Genomic DNA, 19966 nt, shown 5'->3' with positions numbered 1-19966 from the left:
CAATAATGGTGGTATAACATTATTTGACTTAACACATTTTTCTACCCAGCCATTCAGCAAACCCAATCACTAACCTCCAGTTTTTTCTCTCCTCATTCAATATCCCCTCACGTCACCCCTCTTTCAGATGGTGGTGAAGACCTTCATGGACATGGACCAGGACTCTGAGGAAGAGAAGGAGCTGTACCTGAACTTGGCCCTCCATCTGGCCTCAGATTTCTTCCTCAAACACCCAGACAAGGACGTGCGTCTGCTGGTGGCATGCTGTCTGGCAGACATATTCAGGATTTACGCCCCAGAGGCGCCCTACACCTCTCCAGATAAACTCAAGGTAAAGTGATGAGGATTTTGTTTGGGCAGGTGAAAATCAGTCCGCTCCACCAGAATTACTCACTGACTGTTTGATTTCATAACCCTGTGACATCAGTCACTGAACATTGACTGACAAACATTTTTGAAAGTCGGCTTTAAATTTGCGCAGCATTTGGCTGAAAACTTGACATAACTCACACTAAGGCTAGATGGTATATCAGTATTAATTCATTTAAAGGTATGCATTTTTGTAATACCTTTGGCAAACCGTATTTTGCTATTACACTATTCAATGTGCTTATAAAACAAAAAAAGTTAAACTGTATGACAGAATTATTGATCTAAACTTGATATATGTTGAAAGAAAGTAGCACAATTTGATTTAAAATTGTAGCTACCTTAAACAAATGCAGTCTGAGGAAAGTACCTGTGCTGAAAATCGGTGCCTCATCAGATGGCTCGGCTTTTAAAAAAACCAGACACTGCACAAAAAATATATTTTGCAAGACTTGCACACGGTGTGTAATGGCAAAGGGTGGCAACACAAGCAGCCTGTTGGCACATATGGAAACCAGCCATGTGAGTGCGTGTGGCGAATGCATGAAAATGACGGCTTTAAAGACTCCAGATGCATTACCTAACACTACGTCCAGTGTGACACAGCAGTATACCACCAAGATGTGAATAATATTGTGATTTGATATTTTTTCCACATGATCCCAGCCCTGGCTCACACCTTTGTCCAAATACTGGCAGGTTTATAGACATTAGACACAAGTCCTGCTATATATACAACCCTTTACTTCTTTTGGTGTATTGAAATGATAAGTTTTGATGTTTGTTTTGTATTGGGTTTCTATTAGTCAACTTGCAAGTCATTATGACTACTATTTTGGCTGAAAATATTTCTAGCTGTGTTGTGGTGGTTGTTGTTGTTGTTTGCTGTATTTTTAACTTTGTTATGCTGCTGTAAGCAGACCTGAGTTTTGCTAATGACTGCAGCTGTTTGTGCGGAGCATTCACCATCTGCGTATCTTTTTTGTCTCCAGGACATTTTCATGTTCATCACCAGACAGCTCAAAGGACTCGAGGACACCAAAAGCGCCCAGTTCAACAGATACTTCTACCTGCTTGAGGTGTGTGACTGTGTGTGTTTGTTTGTGTATTATTGGGGGCGGGGTTGGAAGGCAGTAGCATTTCATTGAATCGGAATCCAATACATCTAATTAGGTTTAGCTTTAAAATATTTAAAGTACAATTAAAACCACTAAAACTCAAATATCTATATTTACCTTATCATATATACCTCGGCAGACACTTTTCTGTCTGATGTCTGATCTATGTTAACAACCTGTAGCTACAAGTGAAAATGAGATGAGCAGCAGAAAATATAAAGTGTTGATTGAAGCTATCAGCTTGCAGCTGTAGTTTACTTACACTTTATTTTTAGTGAAGATGGTGTAGGATTGTCGGTAGGTCTCTCCACTGCTTGCTGAAATATTTTAAGCTTTTAGAAGTATTGCCATGTAACTTTCATATTTTCCAGAGGATGAATCCCTCTGACTTCAGTGATCCGCAGATATAATTTGGGGTTTGGACTGAGTGAAATATCTCAACAACATGATTGCCATGAAATTTTGTATAAACATTCATGTTCCCATTAGGATGAAATGTAATAACTTTAATGATCTCCTTTTTAATGACTCTTCATACTGCTCTACCATCAGGTCAAAGTTTTAATTCGCACAGTGCTGACGTTGATGATGTAACCAGTGGGAGTGATAGTGGGCTGAAATGAGAAGCTTATTAACCAGATGTTTTCTACATTGTTCAATGCAAATAAAAAGAGTGAGAAAAGATAAAAGGCACGATAAAAGATTTTTTTTTTTTCTGGCATTGGGGCTTATGCCAACCGCCTATTGGAACCCAATTAGTGGTTACGTTTATATGCACATAGCGAGCTCAATCTTTAACCTGGAGGAAGCCATTTGGTTTTGGGGTAGATGCGGTTTGTAACGGTAACTGTTCCCTCAGTATCGTTTAGGATCCTTCTCAAACAATGTTAGTCTGATGACCTTCAGCTTGTGTGTTTTTCGATTTGCTCTCAAAGTGTTTTAGATTCATCATCATTTGGCACAGGAAGCAATTTCCTTTTAAAAGAAAGGAACAAGTTGAGTCAAATTGAAAGTAAATACATTTTGTTTGCATGTAAATTTCCTACTAATTTAAGTTGGTGATGAAAAAGCCAGCATTATAAACAGGAGATAATGGGACAATAGGAAGCAACTGGGAGATTTAAATTGCTTTTCACTTCATGACACAACAGAAATACAGATTATAGCTACAGTGGCCATGAAGCAGTATAGAAAAGCCCTTTTCAGACATGCACTATGTAACATTACTGACTTCATCTGTTAAAGTGATGGCTGTTTGTCAATCAGACATAAGTGTCTTTTTTGTTAATGTTCTTTAAAGCTTCATTCAGACATGACATCTCATATTCATCCCATTCATGCATTTTCATATCCGTTTCATCATTTAATGTTATTCAGTATCAAATTCTGCTGTATATTTTTATAACATCTGACAGAGTACCAGCATCAAATGACATGATGTTAAGTCGGAGTGAGAGTCCTAGTCGGATTATTGTTGTGGCCGATTTATAGAATCTCCTCAATAACTTAAAATAGTCTTTTTCACTTTGTGCCGTGGTTTATTAATATGATTGCATTTTCTTTGTGGATTAGAGCTGGAGACCGAGACATTAAATGTATTCCTATGATTTAAGAAGGCAGAAGAAGGCGCACATTTAACACCCCCCCCTCCCCCTGTGCATGTTTGACCCTGCGCTGCTTTTCACAAATCTGACTGCAGTCGATTTAGACTTGTGCCATGTTGACAGCACATGTTACAAGTGCTGACCTAATAAAGACTAGCTGTCATGACTTATAGGCAAAAAGTGACTCGGGCATGTATTAAGATGAGATGGACATGTAAAATTGCCATCACATTAACGCAAAGAGGTGTAAGATAAAGTTGTTAATGTAAGGAGGAATGGAAACCTCAACCAATCTCAAATAACATGTTTACTAACTAACTAAGTTTAATTTGGTTTTTAGAGGATAATCGTATAATAAACACACTGCAAGTCAAATTATAAGCAAACATGGCTTTCTTCTTTCACCTTTCCAGTATGCTTCTACACTGTAAATGGCACTGTCACTAATGTCCTGCCTCCTCTCTCTCTTTCTTTAGAACATAGCGTGGGTGAAGTCGTACAATATTTGCTTTGAGCTTGAAGACAGCAACGAGATTTTCACCCAGCTTTACAGAACGCTATTCCAGGTCATCAAGTAAGTCCACAGATCAAAGCCCACCGCAGCGTTTTGTATTTGTGTGTCCATATTCATCATGGTGTTTGTCCTTGTGTGTGTTTGTGTAGCTGGCTTTTATGTCAGCTGCGGCAGTCCTAATGTCAGAGCTGATCCCTCGAAGCCATCTCTATCACCTCAATATGTCTCTGCTGCTACATCATGAAACAGCACAGTAGCAGTCCGGGTGTTTCTGTTGCTCTCCCTCCCTCTTCTGTCTTTCCTCCAAACCCTCTTCTCCATTTCACTCTGCTGAACACAACCTTGAGGGCTGAATTCTGCAGTACAGAATTTGGCTTTTTGCCATTGGAGCAAAATTGTGGTGTGTGTGTGTCAAGGTTGTGCCTACATTATGCTTTTGTTTTTTATGTAAGAAGAATCGAAAAAGCTTAGCTATTCATTTGAATGTTTGCAGCGAGCTGTGAGTTGTAAGGGAATGCAGCACTGATGTTTTTGTGTGTGTGTGTGTGTGTGTGTGTGTGTGTGTGTGTGTGTGTGTGTGTGTGTGTGTGTGTGTGTGTGTGTGTGTGTGTGTGTGTGTGTGTGTGTGTGTGTGTGTGTGTGTGTGTGTGTGTGTGTGTGTGTGTGTGTGTGTGTGTGTGTATATAAGTGACACCTCCAGTGAATGGGAGGCAATGAGACTAGTACTGCTTGGCAGTGTTGAGGACAGCAGTCACTGAGATACAAATCTAGGTAATAAGCTTCACCTCCCGCTGTAATGCAGATCACACCCACCCTATGTGTGATCAGAGCGTTGCAGTCAGTTTCCAAAATGAGAGATCCACCAAGTTAAAAACACAAATACTTACAAAATGCCTGCTGCCAGTTAAGTCAATCCCAGGCATGTTGCACCAAACAATCACTGATTCCTGAGTAGAAGTGGTGACGCTCAGTCTAAAATCACTGGGAACCAATGTGAAATATTACGTCCATAATGAAATTATGCAATGATGCCATTCTTGACCTTTGACCTTCCTCACCTTGTTTCCCTAGCAACGGTCACAACCAGAAGGTGCACATGCACATGGTGGACCTGATGAGCTCCATCATCTGTGAGGGGGACACTGTATCGCAGGAGCTGCTGGACACCGTTTTGGTCAACCTGGTGCCAGCACACAAAGTAAGTGACCGCAATGTGATTGTGACCAAACAGATGTAAACATTTACTTTCATAGATACACACACACACACAAATATTCATATCATGAATGTTGGAGCTGCTACAAGTAAAACAAACTGAAGTGAGTTGATATTGTCAGTGGACTGAGGCCAGCATTATTTTCTATCCCCTGTAATTCAATGAGACCCCTGCAGGTGAGAAGAGGTAAAGCAGCGTAAAGCAGTTTGTGTAGAAGTATCTTTGGACGTCTGTGCCTTCCCAGAGCCTCCTGACAGGGTTCTTCTGAGTGGAGAAAAAAAAGATGACTTATTTTTTCGCATGTTGAGTCTTTGCTCTTTGCCTTGTTGTTTTATTCACCAATTGTTTTCTCGTCTTTCCAGAATTTGAATAAACAAGCGTACGACCTGGCCAAAGCTCTGCTGAAGAGGACCGCTCAGGCTATTGAGCCATACATCACCAATGTAAGATTAGGTCTTTGACACACTAGTGTTTATCTTATCTCTCAAGCTTGAAAATGGCTGTGTTTTTATTGAGTGTGATATACTGAATTTACACCTTTTATGTCTTTAGCTGGATGGTCTTTTTTCTGCCTTAAACACCTGATACCTAGCAGTTTTGTATCTCCTGTAATAGTCATAAAAATCAGGAATTCTACTTCCCACTTCCCAGAGCTTTAACAGTTGTCTGTAAATCTGCATACTGCAGCGTTAAAGCTCGTCTCATGTAGCCTAATGGGAAGAGCATGACACTAAAACTGCCAAGGTATTTAAACCATCGCCAGCCATGCTAGAAATGTCTTGGCACTGCAACTGGCTCACATCTGAGCAAATGATGAAGCAAATTGATATGTTGAATCAGCTGTTGAACATAAAACATTTGATGCATCCCTATATTTGTCCTGAGGTAACTTAAGTGTGTAAATCAAGATATAACTGGGACTAGTAAGCTGTAATTGGAGAAGGATTCTATTCACAAAGATCTCACTGTTAATAAATGAACTTGTGGTCTTTTGTTGCCAGTCCTAACTTTCTCATTTCTCCATTCAGCTAATTGAATGTGTTAAGATGCAGAATCACACACAGAGGCCAGGAAAACAGCTGTATGTCACAGAAAAGTCACAGTTTGAGGATCTGTTTTTGTTATCAGTAACCATCATTCCTCCCTCTCTGTTGTCTTTGTCAGTTCTTCAACCAGGTGCTGATGCTGGGAAAGACGTCAGTCAGTGATCTGTCGGAGCACGTTTTTGACCTCATCTTGGAGCTTTATAACATAGACAGCCACCTGCTGCTCTCAGTGCTGCCGCAGCTCGAGTTTAAACTCAAGGTACAGAGACATTAAATTAAAGCATTAATAACCTGGACTGATTTGTTGATCAGAAGATATAACTTTAGTATTTTCCTTAGCAGTTTGGGGTCATAGCATTACAATTTTATAGCCATTATTCTTTGTGAAGTGTGCCTATTTTGAGTCATATTTTTTTGTCTCATCGTGTTGTTAGTATGATGAGGACATTATCAAGATAAATTATATTATTATTATTATTATTAGATTTTGTTTCATTATTAGTAGCAGTTGTAAGATGGAGGCAGCAGCAAAGCTTGCGTTAATATTAGTCTTGTGATTTCTATCAACACACCAGACTAAAAACCTGAATTCTCTGACCCATTACCCACAGAATTGCACATTTTTACCTTCTCTGCAGGTTTTGTTGATTCATATTAGAAAGATAAAGCAGTCAGCATAATGTTGCCTCTGCAGTGTCTCATAAAGGCATCCTGCTGACGGATAACGCTCATTAACTGTTCAGAGTGAGTGTAGGTCACTGCTGTCTTCTCAAAATAATAGCTTCGATAAAAATCTCTCCCCCACAGACTACACACTCCGTCTCTCTCTCCCACCGTCGCTCTTTTCATCTTTATCTCTCCTCGTCGGTTTTTCTCTCCCAACTGCTTTTTTTCCTCTTTTCATCCTCGCTCCTCCCCTCTCTCTACCTCTTGTCTTCCTTTGTCTCTAGCTCTCATTGTACCCGCTGTTTCCTCTTCTCTGCGGCTCATTCTCAAACTAGATTGATACCAAAGAAACTGCCGCCTTCCTGTGTTATGAAAATGGTGATGTTGCCAATGTAGTTAATCTAAGCGACTTGGCGCGTTGGTCCATTCGACACAGCCAAATCCTGTGAATCATTTCTCTCTCTGTTTCTCTTTGCCTCTGTCTCTGCAGAGTAATGATAATGATGAGAGGCTGCAGGTGGTGAAGCTGCTGGCTAAGATGTTCGGAGCCAAGGACTCTGAGCTGGCTGCACAGAACAAACCACTATGGCAGTGTTACCTCGGCAGGTGGGCTTCAGTGTTGTGACCGTGGCATCCACAGATATTAAAATAATCAGGAAAAAATCAAATCTTAAAATACCCCAACTTCATACTCTCAGAGGGATAAAAATGTGTGTGGATCTATGTGTGTTTCTTATTGTTGGTTGTTCATTCTTGGATTCATACATGAGTGAAGTTGATGTATTGTTTGTCTTTGCACCAGCTCATTTAATTTAACAGTTAATTCCCTTGTCTTATTTTATCAGACACACACTTTTGAGTAGTTTCAGAAATAAATTAGCTATATTTAGATTGAAATAAGTATGTTTTATGATTCCTTTCTTGCTGTATGAAATCTATATTGATGAAAAAGTCTTAAACTTGGCATATGTATGTTTTTACCTTGATGGATGTGAGTCTGTCACCCTAAAAAGTTGCTGATGTAAGCGCTTTTCCTCCCCCTAAAGGTTTAATGACATCCATGTGCCTATCAGACTGGAGTGTGTGAAGTTTGCCAGTCATTGTCTCATGAACCACCCAGACTTGGCCAAAGACCTCACAGGTGAGTCAACTGAAATGTTTTTTTTTTTTTTAAGTGTTGTGAGAAACCTGCTGCTGTGTGATGAGAAATGTATCCACATTGAACCCACTACGGTGGGTCTTGAGTTTCTTTTGCCACTACATGGAGGTAATGGGACGCTAATAGCTCTTTTCCTCTATGAGAACTTAAGTACCCGTATCATGGAGCCTCTTGTAAGAACTTGTGAGGACTAAGTTCTGCCTCTTTGTCTGATATGTTTTATACCAGAATTATATACTTAATTGAAAAAAGGCACTGTATGGCTACACTGAAACAAACATTTTTATGCAGTTTGGTTAGTGTGTGTGCATAAGATGACTTTTAAATGTCAGTATAATTAAGTTCCTGTAGTGAGGGGAAAAAGCCTATAATGCACTGCTCACTTTTACAACACTCATATAGCTTATTGTTGTTCCTTTGTTGCTTTTATTTAGATTCAGTGAGAAGCAATGGGTTAGGGTTAGTATTTGACTATTTTCCTTGTCTGAGGCATGGATATATTATAAGAACTGGATACGAGAGTCCAAAGTGGCACTCACTCACTTCAATGAAAATTGCTTGGTAGGCACATAAGTTTGCTTCTGTGCTGTGCGGCCCACTGCACATGCACATCAGCGATTCTCCTGATGGGCCCTGATGGGCTCACAGACTTAACATTAAGAATGAAAGTCACATTTCTAGGTCCATGAAAGTTTAAACAATAATAGATTAAAAATGTATAATACAAACCATAATAATTAGTGTAGTTTTCACTTTGATCCTTCCTGTCAAAGTATTTGTGACTCTGGGATAAATTGGCAGCTCTCCTACTACATCCATGCTTAAAGGGGTCAGGGTTCACATCTCACTCACTCGTTCCTATTTTCTTTCCTAGAATTTTTGAGGGTCAGATCACATGACCCAGAGGAGGCCATCCGCCATGATGTCATTGTCTCTATAGTAACTGCTGCAAAGAAAGACTTATCTCTAGTCAATGATGCATTGCTCAACTTTGTGAAGGAGAGGACTTTGGACAAAAGAGTAAGTGGGCAGATGTTTTTTTGTGTTTGTGTTGTCTCGTTGATTTTTAGTAAGTTGTATGTAGGCCTGGGTATCATAAATATTTGGGGATTTTGTTTTTTTGTTTTTTTGTGAGTGTTCTTAAAAATATCACTCTGTATGTATATATCACTACTAAGCTAAGAGATTCCCTATAAGCCTACATTTTTATTTTTCCTAGTTGTAGATTCAGAACCTACCAATGATCTGTGTGGATTTAAAGTGTTAGTCCAAGCCCCTTTTCGGAGTGTTTAATCTAATTTGTGTCAAAACTGTGCATAAGTAGCCAAAATGTCGGCACATCACTGACTTGATAGTTCATTGTCCACAACAGCTCTTTATTTTTAAGGTTGCTTTTGCTTTCTGAGCCTGAGTTTCCTCTTTAGGATTGCTCATCTCTCTACCTATCTATCCTACTTTTGATACCATAGCAACATGTGGTGTGTTTAGCTAACCCAGCTGTGCTTATTTTGGGAAGTGGGCTTTTTGTTCCTAGAGGACTTCTGTATGCCGGGTTAGAAATAGCTTCATTGCTGTGATGTAAAAGCTTCTTATTACATTTTCAATCAGTAAAGCTTACCGACAATCACCTCATCAAGTTGTCATTTAACTAGCTGTCATGACTGAGAATGTCTCTTCTTTTATCTTTTCCTGTCCTCCTTCATCCTTGGCCTATCAGTGGCGCGTACGCAAGGAGGCCATGATGGGCCTGGCATCCATTTACAGGAAGTACTCGCTGCAGGGAGAGGGAGGGAGGGAGGCCTCCAAACAGATTTCCTGGATCAAAGACAAGCTGCTTCATATCTACTACCAGAACAGCATTGATGACAGGTTTGTGTGCATGTTTTCTTGTCGGTTTATATTGAAAACTGCAAAATCAAAACACCCTCACGAATTTCAAAAAGTGTTAATGTAACATTTACAGCATCAAAATTAGCTTCCTAAACAATGCTGATTGCTTGAACAAACATTTTCTGTTGGCAATGAACCTTAAATTTCTGCACTTGAACTGAATATAGATAATTACATCACATTGATACATTGTAGACCTGACTTTGGCAACCAAACACTTTTCTGCCATCTCAAACAGTAAAATCAGGTTTATAATTCAGTCTTTTAGAAATCCATAGAGGACTTTTTTTGTAGACTCAAATCATTTGTTTCTGCAGTGTGACAATTATGTAGGGAAAAATACCATAGAAGAGATACAAATTCATCCACCTACAGTAGCCTCGGGGCACCATAATGCAAAACAACTGTTTTCATAAGCAAGCGAAATATGTGGGACTGTTTTCTTATCATTTGAGCAGTCAGACGCAGTCCCCCGCAGCATCACTCTCTTCACTTTTAACTGGAAAATTTGTTATTGTTTTCCACCTACACACTCACTACACGGAGCGCCTGCAGTACCTCTCTGGGGGATGTTGAAAGTAATTCTACAGAATGTCATTTGCTGAAATAGAAGTAAATGAGGCATGCTGAGGCCCAAAAACATAAATGACAACATACAAAAAACCCCTCCACAAACATCACAGTCTCAGTTCTAACTGAACTAAGAGTGTAGTGTTAGTGTTGCTAGTGTTGTTAGTACTGAAATTATGACTTTGATACGAGACTTGCATAAATATTACAGTACTGACACTGACATGATACCACGACAAAAACCTAAAACTTCAGGAAAAGTCATGGAATCAAGCTGAATTTTAGCAGCTTGCAAGTTACGGTAAAGTTAACGTTAGCAGTGTGAATGTTGTTTGTGTATAAAGACGTTTGACACAAAATAAATCACACGAGTTTGACTTATTTGAGGGCAGGTAATTATGTTATCTATCAGATTCGGTAACCTGTCGCTCTTTGAATTCCTTGATCATGTCAGCATGTCTGTTGCGAGATGCTTGGCCAAGTTGGACATGTTGGCTCTCTTGGTCTGCGTGGGTTTAAAACACAGATTTACAGATGGGCTTTGTGGTGTCCTTTAGCTTGCCCTTACTGCCGGCTAATGTAAGCACAATTATTCAATGTTTCACTCTGAGTCTGCTTTGTCAACAGGCCGTGGACAGCCGGCAAGAGCAGTTATACTAGCAGCCACACCTCTTGTTCTGTCACGTTCAGTTTGCATGGTGTTTGCAGCGCCCTACTGTTGCACATCGACACAACTCATAGGAAATGCAGCTCTCTCAGCTAAAACAGTCATTCTTAAAGCACCGGTAATAATAAAATAGGGTAAAGTACCATTTTTAATGGCAAACTATTGTGACGTCTTCTTATTATCGATATAACATACAACACTTGTCTGTGTAGTTATCGTTTGAATCACTGCTGCAGAGGAGCTGCTCAGCTGCCAACAGGAAAAGTCTGTATTGTAACAGGCAGTTCCTGTGTGCGTGTGTGAATGTGTGAAACTATGAAAATGAAGAAGAGGCACCATGACATTGAATTCTCCCTCATGGCTCCAGCAGATCCATAAAATGTTATTTAATTTTTTTAAATTTAAGACCATAAAGCCTTGCTTCCCTTTTTAATGACACAGGTTGCTGGTGGAGCGGGTCTTTGCACAGTACATGGTTCCTCACAACCTGGAAACCACTGAGAGAATGAAGTGTCTTTACTACCTGTATGCCACCCTGGACACAAACGCTGTCAAGTAAGTCTTCCTCACTTTGAACACACAAGATTAATGGTGGTAAAACAGGACTTGCCATTTTCAAAAGTTGTTTCCCCTCTCCATCCTTTCTTTGTTTCTTTCTCCTCTGCGCCTCTCAGAGCTCTGAATGAGATGTGGAAGTGTCAGAATCTGCTCAGACACAATGTCAAAGATCTGCTGGACCTAATCAAAAAACCCAAGGTAATGCTGACTGAAGAACAAACAAAATGAAAGGAGTTTGAATTCATCTACCCTTGTCCCGTGTTTCTAAACTATTATTTATGTTGTGTCATTTATGTATTTGTATTTGTAGTCTGAAGCATCCAGCAAGGCCGTATTCGCCAAAGTCATGGTGATCACAAGTAAGGAACATCACATTTTAATTTTTTTTCAAAAGCCTGCTCTGATTTCCAATGAAATTTCTAAAAACAAGATGACCTTACCACTCGGGTTTCACATCTATTCCATGCAGACGTCAGCTTTTAATTAATTCTGTGTGTCTACAGGGAACCTGCCGGACCCGGGCAAAGCTCAGGACTTTGTGAAGAAGCTGGCTCAGGTCCTGGAGGATGACGAGAGGATCAGAGATCAGTTGGAAACCTTGGTCAGCCCCAGCTGCTCCTGCAAGCAGGCTGAAGTCTGTGTGGTGGGTATTGATGTTTCTATTTTAACTGATGCCCTTGAAGTCATGGTATCCTGGAATGTGTTGGACTCAATGGACAAAGTGTACCTTTGAATAAAAGCATTGGTGGGAAATGGCTCTAAACTTAGATTATTTTCAATTTTCTGTGCAGTTGCTCTGTTTTTTATAGCTGGTTTTAAGCACTGAATTGTTAAAGGTATGAAAATTGTTTGTTACAGTTGATGAAAATTGTGAATCTCTCTTCAATAGTTATCTGAAATGTTTCAAATCTTTTTGTTTAAGAAATATTTTAGCCTTGTAGACCTTGTGATTATTTATTTATTTTCATTATGTGTTTGTCACCTTTACAGCGAGACATCACCAAAAAACTCGGCAGCCCCAAACAACCCAGCAATCCTTTTCTGGAAATGGTCAAATTCCTGCTTGAGAGAATTGCTCCAGTTCACATCGACACAGAGTCCATCAGGTGTGTGTGTACACAACACAAACTTACTCATCACATTAGCACAAAGGCAAGAAATGCCAGTGATGTGTGTTACAGTGTCTACATTATTTGACCGTTTTCTATCATTCTCTTTATCATTGTGTTTCAGTGCTTTGATAAAACAGGTGAACAAATCTATAGACGGAACAGCTGACGATGAGGAGGAGGGCGTTCCCACTGAGGAAGCCATCAGAGCAGGACTGGAGCTGCTGAAGGTAAAACCCCAGTGAGAAACTCAGCTGGAATATCTGTATCTATTTACAAAATGTGAGAGGTTGTAAATGTAAGAATGAAATCAGGAAATGTCATTTCATTATCTAAATTATAGTCTCTACAGTTCAATCTGTATTGCTACTGGAATCAATTGCTGCCTACGACTCTAATCTGTGAATTAAATAGACTATTCTCCTCTTTTCTAGTTGAGTTAAATGATTGTGAAATGACAGACAAGATAAAAATGAACATTCAGTGATGGATAATGTTCCTCCCACAGTTTTGCCCTGTAGGCGGGGCTGAGTGATACAAACACATTTGTCACATTAATAATGATGTTGTAAAAACGTCTATCATCCTTCCAGCAAGTTTATGTTTTGCCAGCTCTAGAGTTTGCTTTATTAATCAGTGCTGAATGTTATTAGGGCCCGAGCGGCGACTGCAAGTCGGCAAAAAAGCCTCTTGACCTCATGACCTCAACCCAACAGGAAGTTGGCCATTTTGGTTTTGATTTTTCCCGCCTAAAATTAACTCCTCCCACAGCGTTCGCCCGATCAAGTTCAAATTAGGTACGCAACATCTCCAGACCTAGCTGAGCTTAAGTTGTGCTCTGCGCATCCGTAGGTCAAAGGGCGTGTCTGCCAGGGCTCAACTAACTTTGGCGTGCTCGCCATGTACATACGAGTGGCTCTCACGCCCACATACTTCATCCAATCAGCTTCAAACTTGCTGGACATGATGATGGCTCCGCCCTGAACGTCCCAAAATATTAACTTCCCACGTAACTCATAGCGCCCCCCGGTGGTAACAGGAAGTTAACTAAGATTCATTAAAATTACATACTTTGCCCCATCAACACCATTCAGAACCAGTTGGTGAAGCTACATTATGAAGACTGTGAAGCTACGAGTAATGGAGTCCGTGTGGCGACGCGGCGACCATCAATTCCTCGCCATGAAAATACGTTTGGCTTTTTGATGGCTTTATTGAACTCGTATCATCATGAAAATTGGTACACAGGTCCAGGGTGCCGACCTCAACGTCTCCATTCGCTCATAGGCGATCTCACTCGTGTCGCCCCCTAGTGGAAACAGGAAGTGCCATATTTTACATCATCATTGTGCTATTTCCACAAAACTTCACATGTGTAATCACTGTCCCACCCTGAACGCAACCGCTTGTGTTTTGTTACACTCTACTGCCCCCTGGTGGATGAACCATCAACCTCTCATAACTCCTTCATGCTTTGTCCAATTCACTCCAAACTTCACATGACTGATGAGTGGCCGCCCTGAACACACCAGACCACACCAGACCATATGTGTAACTACCTGTGACTGCCCCCTACTGGATGAACGAAACATTGCATTTTTGGCCTCCTTCCAGGTTTTTTCTCACTTTCTGCTTCACGCCACAGCCCCGCCATGCCTCAGGCCCTGCGGTGGCATGGGTGAGCGAGGGCCCGCCATCGCCGCTTGCGGCTTTAATTTATGAGATGTTATTCAGCTGTTTGACTGTCGCCCCCCCCCCCCCCCCCCTTCACACAGGTACTGTCGTTCACACACCCGGTGTCGTTCCACTCTGCAGAGACGTTCGAGTCTCTGTTGGGTTGTCTGAAGATGGATGATGAGAAGGTGGCCGAGGCCGCGCTGCAGATCTTCAAGAACACAGGAAGCAAGATGGAAGAGAGTTTCCCTCACATCAAATCGTACGTTTAGTTGTCTGATTGCTGTTTTCATTTGTTCTCCATCTTACAGCAGGATGTATAAGTATGTGTGTTTAATCACAGGTAAAAGTCACTGTTCTTCATATTTCTGTCTGAAGCTGAACTCTTTGTGACTTATGACTGTGTTTTTAATGCTGTTCTCCTGCCTGCTCCCCCTAGTGTTTTGCTGCCGGTACTGCAGGCCAAAGCCAAGAGAGGCCCCCCTCGCCAGGCCAAGTACGCCATCCACTGTATCAACGCCATGTTCACCAACAGAGACACACACTTCGCCCAAATCTTTGAGGTCAGTCATGTTTTACACACTTGTGAAATGGTACAAAAAAATCATATGTATATCCATGTTTTACACACACTGCAAAGCCAAAGTTTGTTATGTTTAATGGATTTGGACATCAGATTAGATTGATGAATGTGCCTCAGATATGTTAAAAAAACATCCTGAGGTGGACTTAATATAAGCTTCTAGTACATTTAGTGCACCATGACCATAGATCTTAGATGAACACCTTTGTTGCAGCAAGCAGAAATAGTGAAACTCATTATTTGAATCTTACTATTTCACTAAAACATGTAGGATGAACACGCGTGGTTCTCCCAAACTTGAACAATTTGACAGATATAATGTGATGTCCATGTGTCTGAGATGTTTGTCTTCCCTCAGCTGACTGTGTGTGTGTGTGTGTGTGTGTGTGTGTGTGTGTGTGTGTGTGTGTGTGTGTGTGTGTGTGTGTGTGTGTGTGTGTGTGTGTGTGTGTGTGTGTGTGTGTGTGTGTGTGTGTGTGTGTGTGTGTGTGTGTGTGTGTGTGTGTGTGTGTGTGTGTGTGTGTGTGTGTGTGTGTGTGTGTGTGTGTCTCTCTCCAGCCTCTACACAAAGGCCTCGACCCTGCTAACTTGGAGCAGCTCATCACTCCTTTGACCACCCTCGGCCACCTGGCTCAGCTGGCCCCGGAACAGTTTGCTGCACCTCTCAAATCGCTAGTCGCCAACTTCATAGTGAAAGATCTGCTCATGAACGACAGGGTACAGGCATCATATATATAGCATATCAACATCACATATACCAGGCTCATCTTTATACTGTGAAAAACTATTCACCACAGTTTTAGGGTCAATATTTTTGCTGTCAATCTATTCATATATCATGAAATGAGGCTTGCAGTTTGATTTGTGTTGTCTTTAGATTCCAGGCAAGAAGACAACCAAACTTTGGGTTCCTGATGATGAAGTGTCCCCCGAGACTCTGGCCAAGGTAAGCAGGAGTGCCTTTGAGTGTCATTTCTAACATCATCCAGCCTGACAGCTTAAAATCTCATCAAAAACTTTTATATAATCATTGTATCTTAATTTTCTGCCCCTTCTGTCTATTTCAGATGGTTTTAGATTTTTTTTTTTTTTAAATCCAAAGAATAGTTTCAGAGAGACAAATGCGTGTTTACCATCATGTCACAACTTTCACTTTAATTATTTACCAAAACAACCTTCCACCCTCAGATCCAGGGCATAAAGCTGATGGTGAGGTGGTTACTAGGAGTGAAGAACAACCAGAGCAAATCAGGCAACTCGACCCTGAGGATGCTGACGGCTATACTACACAGTGACGGAGACCTAACAGAGCAGGGCAGGATGGGGTAAACAACAAAGCTTGTTCTTCTTCATTAGACAAACTCAAGGTCCTGTGTGTGTATTTGTGTATGTGTTCCAGCTCAGAGAAAGCTTTGTCTAATCATGTAATTTTAAGTGAAGTGATGTATTTTAATGGGTTTTGTGGACCTCAGGGGTATGTTAGGCTTTAATCCCTTAATCGTCAACACATTTTCAGATAAATAAAGTATCCCTTGTTTACTCTTGTCTCCTCTTCCCCTGCAGTAAACCCGACATGTCGAGGCTGCGGCTGGCAGCAGCGTGCGCCCTGCTGAAGCTGGCACAAGAGCCTTGTTATCACGAAATCGTCACACTGGAGCAATATCAGCTGTGTGCTCTCGTCATCAACGTAAGAACCGCTGCAATTCTCCTCTTTTAATGCAAAGCTCATGCTCTTTCTTTTTTACAGCCCTGTGTCCTAAATGTTTTTTTGTTTCTTTCCTTCTTCTTTCTCCCATATTTCTCTCAACTATATCATCGTCTCTCCTCCTCCCCCTCATCATCCTCTCTGTTTTCTCTGCATCTTTTTCTTCTCTCTTTAGGACGAGTGCTACCAGGTGCGACAGTGTTTTGCTCAGAAGCTCCACCGGGGCCTGTGCCGCCTCCGTCTGCCGCTGGAATACATGGCAGTGTTTGCTTTATGTGCCAAGGACCCTGTTAAAGAGAGAAGGGCCCACGCACGCCAATGCCTGGTGAAAAACGTCAATATACGCCGGGAGTACCTCAAACAGCACGCTGCCATCAGTGGTAAAATAATGGACTAAAATCTGATTCATTTTCACAAGGCATTTTTTACTGTGTTAATAACTGACAAAAGCAGCTTCAAAATGTATTTAGCCTGAAACAAGCTTTACATTATTTATAGAATACACTAATAAGGAATTTCAGGGACAATAACGATTACCAATGATTAACCGTTTTGTTTGTGACCGATTTAATATTTAGTGAATAAATATATTGTATCATTGTATTAAATTGTATCAACTTCATGAAGTTTGTTTTAAAATTTACTTTTTTGAGGTTTTGAGTGGTATCCCTAAGCAACAACCACGGCTCTGCATTATTGGACATAATTATCGTCTAAAAATAAATGTCATTCTCAGATCAGTAACAATAATGTCATTTTTTCTAATTGGCCCCCAAGTATCATGCAACCCTAATTGCATAGTTTTATTATAAGTCAACATGATGTACATCTAAAATTACAATATTTTTGAAACATAATGATTTGAAATAAAGAATATTACTGAAATATATCCACAGATCAGGGAAAAGGGAATATCAGGGGCTCTGCGAAGTTTTCTTGTAAACAAACTGCATAATGTGTATCCCTGAGGTCGGTGTAACAAAAGTGTTGGATTTATTTTTCTCCTCATGAAACACTTTGCAAAGCCAATTTTTTTTTGAAAAGTACAGAATTGTTTGCATGCATCTGTACTAGCATTCTGTCTTCTTCGTCATTGGCTTTGTTGGTATGTGGTTGTGTGTCTTGGTGCATTACCACCCTCTGCAGATCATTGAGATAGTGTTTAACCATCGGCAGGTCTGTATTTTGTCACCACTCGGCACACCTGCGTCCTTGTATGCAAACGTGTACCCACTCATTAAAAAAACACTTAAAAGAGCTACCAGAGGTCAGAAAGTCCACAGGGTACCTTTTTGTAGAAGTGGTGAGGAAATAATGATGTAATATTGACTGCGTGTGTATCAACAGACAAGCTGTTCTCTCTGCTGCCGGAGTATGTGGTGCCCTACACCATCCACCTGCTGGCACACGACCCAGACTATGTCAAAGTACAGGACATCGAGCAGCTCAAAGAAATTAAAGAGTAAGTAGTGAAGGGAAAGATTCTGTTGAATGATGAAAGCCAAAGCTATAAAAACACTAAATAACATCAACTTCTCTTTTCCCCCTCAGAGAACAGTCACAGTTATTACTATTTTAGGACATGCACTTTACATTCTGTAGATCCATGCAGATGCATTTTAAGAGGAAACTGTGTCAATATTGTGGCGGAAATTTAAAAAGTCCTGCACGCTGATGTGACACCTCCCTCCTTGTTAGGGCTCTGTGGTTTGTCCTGGAGATCATCATGGCCAAGAATGAAAACAACAGCCACGCCTTCATTAGGAAAATGGTGGAAAACATCAAACAGACAAAAGACGGCCAAGCCCCCAACGATCCCAAAACCAACGAGGTACAAACTGCATCTGGAGCTTCATGTACAGTGAATATTAAGTGTACGTACAGCACATATTCTTAATGCTGATAAACCTTTTGTGTCTTTTCCGTACAGAAACTCTACACAGTGTGTGACGTAGCCATGCACATTATCATGTCAAAGAGCACCACCTACAGCCTGGAGTCCCCAAAAGATCCCGTGCTTCCCTCGAGCTTCTTTACCAAACCAGACAAGGTTGGTGTGTGCTGCACAAAGCATTTCTAGAAAAGCTAGTGAAGCTTTTTCTCTTGTGTGTTAATATTTTAGAAATAGCAGAATTTAAAATGACATGAACAAAACATTTTTCTATGATTTTGTCAGTGTTTTAGGGCTTATCCAGTTACTAATTCATATGCACCTTTTGTGTACATGATATAGCAAATACAAATATAAACAGCTGATTTGGATTATTTTGGTTGTGGTAGCTGGTACTATCCTAATGTTTTAAATCACATGCCTGCTGCAGTAGCTCAGCATGACTGGCAACATTTTGACTAATCAGATTGTTTGGCAAGAGCAAATCTTTCCATCATAATCCTCAGCTTGTATTTCAGCCCTTTTCTTTTGTTATAATTATTGTTGGTTGTGCACAAACAAGCTCTCTGACACAAGACTGCTTCTCATTACAGAATTTCAGCAACACAAAAAATTATCTCCCACCAGAGATGAAGTCGTTCTTCACACCAGGAAAGGTGAGCTTAATCAAACCTCTGAAACAGTACATTATGTTGTTTCGCTTAATTAAAACGCACATCCCTAACTCAAACTGTTGTTATTTATTGTTCTTCTTTCCTAAAGCCCAAGTCAGCTAACGTCCTGGGTGCAGTAAACAAGCCGCTGTCGTCAGCAGGGAAGCAGCTCCAGAGTAAAGCTTCTCGTATGGAGACAGCCAGCAACGACGACTCCTCGTCCAACCCAGGCTCCCCACAGCGCAGCAAGACCAGGTATAAAATATGAATATGGAAACACACACACACACACACACACACAAAGACTTACTGTGTTGTGTTGCTGAATAAGGCACTAAATCCCCTGAAGCTGCAGATATTCAATTGTTCTGATTTATGAACCTACATAAAAAGCACTCTGGATCTAATTATTAACATAATGGGAACAAACTTCCTCACAGCACAATGAGTGTGGAGTGTCACTGATATATGCTCAGAGAATACACAGGAACACAAAGAGAGGACATTTGTGTCTTGTATCTTTTCTTTTGTCATCTTGTAGCAGCTTGAGCTGCAGGGTGTTTGTTTTTTTTTTGTGTATATTTATAAAACAGTAGCAATTATTGATCGCTGTGTTTCAGGCATGACAGCACAGAAATGGATCCCAGTGAAAATGAGGACATCAGCCTAAAGCGAGCAGACAGCACGGACAAGGTATAAAAACGCTTTTATACTGAGATAATATCTACTGTGATAGGAGACTGGCTATTATAATATACATAAGAAGAGTGTCATAACTGTCTTAAAAGCCACATTATAATTGAGAGAAAATGAATAATGTCACCTGCTAGCTCATCTTATCTACATTAGTAATGAGTTTGTCAGACCATAGTCTGAGTGAATATCATCTGAAAGCTCTTATGTCAGTAATCATTGATTTCAAGGACAAAATATCACTGTTACGTTTTTGTTCAACTATTTGATCAAAACTAAAC

The 19966-nt window shown here is 40.6% G+C and overlaps 1 protein-coding gene across 3 annotated transcripts in view; it reads left to right on the top strand.

The window, feature by feature from the left end:
• The window catches only part of pds5b (PDS5 cohesin associated factor B), a 34261-nt gene that overhangs the window by 11091 nt on the left and 3204 nt on the right, over positions 1 to 19966 (top strand). For all 3 annotated transcript variants that reach the window (XM_062432476.1, XM_062432477.1, XM_062432479.1), the window contains 29 exons: positions 128 to 331; positions 1362 to 1448; positions 3568 to 3665; positions 4677 to 4803; positions 5184 to 5264; positions 5986 to 6126; positions 7024 to 7139; positions 7580 to 7674; positions 8567 to 8712; positions 9410 to 9561; positions 11261 to 11374; positions 11494 to 11575; positions 11688 to 11736; positions 11881 to 12020; positions 12368 to 12483; positions 12611 to 12716; positions 14262 to 14422; positions 14600 to 14723; positions 15302 to 15460; positions 15621 to 15689; positions 15932 to 16068; positions 16307 to 16430; positions 16624 to 16828; positions 17796 to 17910; positions 18147 to 18279; positions 18379 to 18498; positions 18933 to 18995; positions 19102 to 19247; positions 19613 to 19685. In XM_062432476.1, coding sequence (XP_062288460.1) covers positions 128 to 331; positions 1362 to 1448; positions 3568 to 3665; positions 4677 to 4803; positions 5184 to 5264; positions 5986 to 6126; positions 7024 to 7139; positions 7580 to 7674; positions 8567 to 8712; positions 9410 to 9561; positions 11261 to 11374; positions 11494 to 11575; positions 11688 to 11736; positions 11881 to 12020; positions 12368 to 12483; positions 12611 to 12716; positions 14262 to 14422; positions 14600 to 14723; positions 15302 to 15460; positions 15621 to 15689; positions 15932 to 16068; positions 16307 to 16430; positions 16624 to 16828; positions 17796 to 17910; positions 18147 to 18279; positions 18379 to 18498; positions 18933 to 18995; positions 19102 to 19247; positions 19613 to 19685 — 3483 coding nt within the window. The remainder of the gene's footprint in view (positions 1 to 127; positions 332 to 1361; positions 1449 to 3567; positions 3666 to 4676; positions 4804 to 5183; positions 5265 to 5985; positions 6127 to 7023; positions 7140 to 7579; positions 7675 to 8566; positions 8713 to 9409; positions 9562 to 11260; positions 11375 to 11493; positions 11576 to 11687; positions 11737 to 11880; positions 12021 to 12367; positions 12484 to 12610; positions 12717 to 14261; positions 14423 to 14599; positions 14724 to 15301; positions 15461 to 15620; positions 15690 to 15931; positions 16069 to 16306; positions 16431 to 16623; positions 16829 to 17795; positions 17911 to 18146; positions 18280 to 18378; positions 18499 to 18932; positions 18996 to 19101; positions 19248 to 19612; positions 19686 to 19966) is intronic.

The sequence above is a fragment of the Scomber scombrus genome, chromosome 14 (assembly GCF_963691925.1).
Source record: "Scomber scombrus chromosome 14, fScoSco1.1, whole genome shotgun sequence".
Lineage (NCBI taxonomy): Eukaryota > Metazoa > Chordata > Actinopteri > Scombriformes > Scombridae > Scomber > Scomber scombrus.
The sequence above is the reverse complement of the archived record's forward strand: the minus strand, read 5'-3'. Positions and strand labels throughout refer to the sequence as shown.